The sequence below is a fragment of the Coloeus monedula genome, assembly GCF_965178545.1.
Source record: "Coloeus monedula genome assembly, chromosome: 25".
Classification (NCBI taxonomy): Eukaryota; Metazoa; Chordata; class Aves; order Passeriformes; family Corvidae; genus Coloeus; species Coloeus monedula.
The window spans coordinates 5144383-5148646 of NC_138805.1; the positions used below are offsets into that span (position 1 = coordinate 5144383).

Genomic DNA, 4264 nt, shown 5'->3' on the forward strand with positions numbered 1-4264 from the left:
CCAAAAAGCTCCTGAACACCCTTCAAAGGCACCACCAGCAGATGGCTTTGACAAAATAAATAAGTAGATTTATTGACTTATTCATTTCCTTTTTAATTCACAAGGAGAGTAAATTTATTTATTTAAATTTATTCTTCTCGTGAGTTAAAAAGGAGATGCACATTTATTTATTCATTTCCTTTTTAATTCACGAGAAGAGTAAATTCATTGATTTATGCATCTCCTTTTTAACTCACAAAAAGAGTCTCACACTACATCTTTATTCTTATGTTAACATCCATTTAAAACACTGAAAAACCTGTATAAAACCCCCCCCCCCAAAATGTTCATAAATACGGAGTCACAGACAGATTAGGCAGCAAGTGCTATTCTTATGAGGTTTTGCAGGGCCAGCCTTCACCCCATAACAAAAGCAGGGCTCCAGAGGCTGAAAGTAGCCACGGATCTACCTCTTGGTGTTGACCCAGTGGTACCTGTCCATCCGTGGGCCTGGGAAGGCGCTCATGGGCCTGTAGGACCTGTAGCCCCTGTAGGCTCTGGGCTGGCCAAAGTGGGAGCCGTGGGCCTCGTAGGGCGTCCTTTGCAGGTACGGGCACCAGGGCTGGAGGGATGTCTTCCAGAAGTCACTGAACTGACCAGTAAGAGGGGAAATAATGTTAAAATGTGCTGGGGAAAGAGAGGAGAGCAGTGAGGCCGTCAAAATTCTACCGCATTCCTTCCTGAGGAAGTTTAGGGAGCAAGCGGTGCCTCCTACCAAAGCTCCATCCCACTCACAGCATCGCTGAGGTTGGAAAAAACCCTCTGAGGTCAAGTCCAGCTGTTGCCTAACCCATGTCCCCAGATGCCACATCTACACATGCTTGAAATCCCTCCAGGGCTGGTGACTCCACCAGGGAGGGTGGTCACCATCCAGAGATGGCAACACCCCATGCCAGGGCTGGAAAACCCTTTCAGGGGAGAAATCAAACCTCCCCTGGAGCAACTCGAGCCTTTTTCCTCTCATCCTGTCACTGCTTCCCTGGGAGAAGAGCCTGACCCCCACCTGCCAGCACATCTGAGGGAATTTTGGAGTGAGAAGTTCCCCCCTGAGCCCCACTGCCCCGGCTCACCTGGTACACACTGTTGGGGTTGCTGACAGTGGGGATGGCTTTGGGCTCCTTGCTGAAGCTCTCCTCATCCGAGGAGCTGCCAGAGTGATTGTCCAGGGCTGCCCTCCCCACGGCAAGGTTGATCTGCTGGGGCAGCTCGGGGTTCTCCTCCCCGTTGAAGCGCACCACGGTGAAGGGCTCGCTCCTCTCCCCGTACCTGCAGCGGCCGCAGGTGAGTGCTGCTGCTCTGGGAGGAGCCAGCTCACACCAAAAGTGGCCAAACCCTCAGGTATTAATTAAGGCTGGGAGCAGGTTTAGATTGATTAAATACACAGCACCTGGTGTTTATCAGCCCCCAGGCTCTGAACTCACCTGCAGGACACCTCGAAGGGATCCACCCACACCGTCAACTCCTCGGGCAAGCCCAGCTGGTTGAAGTCCACGCTGCTCTCTGCACAAGCCTGGTCCAGCAGGGGATCCCGTGGCTGCTGTTTATTGATCCTTACACACCTGGGGAACAGCAAAGTGAGGCTGGAGTTCAGATCTCACTGCAGCTTTGCAGGTTCTGCTCGTGCAGAGCACACCCAAAATCTCTATTTATCGCCTCAGCACTTTTAACCTGGTGATGCAAGTTGTCACTTAGAGCCCCAACGAGCAATTCAGCCCAACAAGCTGAATCATCAACTCAAACAAGGCTTGGCTTTTAATTCTCATCAATTACTAATCAGGCAATTTGCTGCTTTAAGTGTTTAAAACAGAAACATTCCAAAAGTCACTTTAAGACCACTTGAATTCTGCATCCCAGGAGTCAGAGGCTAATTAAGACACTTGTCTTAAGATTTCCTCCCCAGCTCTCTAGTTACTTCTTTTCAGGTGAAAAACAAATGTAATTTTCACCAATTAATAATCCTTCCTTGAAGCTTAAGGAGCATCCTGGTGGTTCCCTTTGCATCCTTTATTTCACTTTAAGGCCTCCAGGAACTGCTTCTTGAATGCCAACCCAAGGCTCCACCTGCCCCGTCCATCTCCTAACAGCCCTCTCACCTGAAGGCTTGTCCTTGGCAGGGACTGGCCAGGTACCAGTGATTTTTGTACTTTTCAAACAGGACCGTGGTCAGCCTAGCTGCAAACTTCTCCACTTCATCCTTGCTCAGCTTGCCTTCCCTCTTCACCAGCTTTGTGATGAAGAAGACCGCAGCAGCAATTTCATCTTTCATCTTGAATTGCAGCACAGGGGGTGCCTGAGCTGCTGGAGTAGAGATGAAACACCACACCAGAGAGATTTAATAACATTAAGGCACTATCAGGTTCCAAGAATAGATGCTGCAAAACCTGCACAAGCCAAGATAGACAGAGCCTGGATAAGCCTGACTGCCAAACAGCAGATTAAATTTAGTTTTGGACATTAAAACCAGTTTAATGCGTTACTAGAAGGCCCCTACACTAAGCAGGTTAAGAGATAATATTCAAAAAGAGTTTAAAATGTAACAGTTCTTACATGTCACACATATTACAAGCAGCAAATCTTACAAATATATAGGCTTTTTTCTGTAAAAAGAAAACCAAAAGCATCACCTTCTGACAGCAGAGACAGGGAAAACTTGAGATAAACTTCACAAACAGCCTCAGAGAGGCACTAAGAAAAGAGACAAAATACCACAAGGCCCTGTATCATTTAGACAGAGGGGGAACCCAAAAACCCCCTCCCTCCATTCCCTGGCAGAGTTTGGTCAGGCTTTATATGGAAGTGGAATCATGTGGAGCTGAGGAATGCAGCAACATTCAGGTGTGCAGGAGCTGCAGGTGTGTGTTAGATTAATTAACAAGCTGGTTCAAAGGTATTTCCAATCTTCTTGGCTTTATTCCAACATCAGTTCCTTCTTTTAGGGGGATTTAATTGATTCCATTCTTTATTCTGTTGTGTCCATCAGTCTACCCCATAAATCCCTGTGGAATATTTAATATTCACCGTGAGGAAAACAGCACCAAGCTAATTAATTAATGATTAGAATTGTGCTTGACTGCTCCTAGCAGACTCAACACAATTATTTTCCACGTGAAACCTTCACATTTGGCGTTCTCTATTTAGAAAACTGCTTGATTCTGGATTTATCACATCACTGATCTTCCTAGTTCACATTATCAGCATAGATTTATTTCGGTTTTCAGGTGTTTAAAACAGAGGGAATGTCTCATTTCCTCAAAATTTGAGAGTTGTGCTCATTGTTCAAAACCCCAAGCCACAATTCTCTGGGCACAGCCAGAGAAGAGCTGATTGTTCCTTTTTTTCCCCTTTTGCTGCCTCAGGAAGTTGTGTCTCCAGTGTCAGATCCCAGGAACTGCCGAGACAAAAGAACAAATGGAGGCAAAAAGAGCTGAGTGTTTAAAACTGGCTCTTAATGGGGCTGGGGATGGAGCAGCCAGGCAGTTCCAGGCTCACATCTCAGCCTGGGGAGTTGATGGTGAGACAAGGGGATAAGAAATACAGAAATACAGAGCCTGAAGGCACAAATTGTGTGCCCTGAACCACAAATTTCTGGCTATTTCTGTGTTTCATTTCTCTCCACTCACACAGTTCCACTCACACAGTTCCCTCCTTGTGCTTCAGTTTCTTTCTACATCACAAAAAAAAGTTAAAAGAAAAAACCCCCCCAAGGCTTTCAGTAGAAATTCTGCTTTTAAGGAATGAGTAATAAAGCACAAAACAGCCCCATCTTCCTTCTCTTCCTTTGTCTCACATATCAAAACACTTCCTCAGCAAGTGGGGACCTTTCCCTTTCCATGACCACTCCAAAGAAACAGAAATCAGAGTCTGAGACAGATAAAGGATCCTCAGAAAAAGCTCTGACATAGAACCCCCAGTGTTGTGACCACAAGGGTTCCCTCATCATGTGCTCCCGGGGTGACACACAAGGATTTTGTTCCCTGCAAAACCCTGAGTCATTCCTTCCTTTTTCATGGAGATAAAGAGGCCAAGGGCAGCCTGCTCTGAGATTTTTGGGGAATGCTGTTGGACAACAGGAAACTGCTGCTGGGAAGAATTTCCACACAACATTTTCTGTCTGTGCAGTCTGTGAAGATTTTGACTCTGTCTGCATCCAGAATTAGCTCTGGGCAACACAGGAGCATTCCTGGACAGCCAAACTGGCTCTTCATGCCTGAGGCCTGAGTGTTAT

The 4264-nt window shown here is 46.5% G+C and overlaps 1 protein-coding gene across 1 annotated transcript; it reads right to left on the bottom strand.

The window, feature by feature from the left end:
- Window positions 1–445: 445 nt before the first annotated feature.
- On the bottom strand, window positions 446–2305 carry BTG4 (BTG anti-proliferation factor 4; the record flags this gene model as incomplete). The annotated part of the gene is made up of 4 exons (XM_082297008.1): window positions 446–631; window positions 1110–1305; window positions 1461–1598; window positions 2133–2305. The coding sequence occupies 4 exons, from the start codon at window positions 2303–2305 to the stop codon at window positions 446–448; spliced, it is 693 nt and encodes a 230-aa protein (XP_082153134.1).
- Window positions 2306–4264: the final 1959 nt, after the last annotated feature.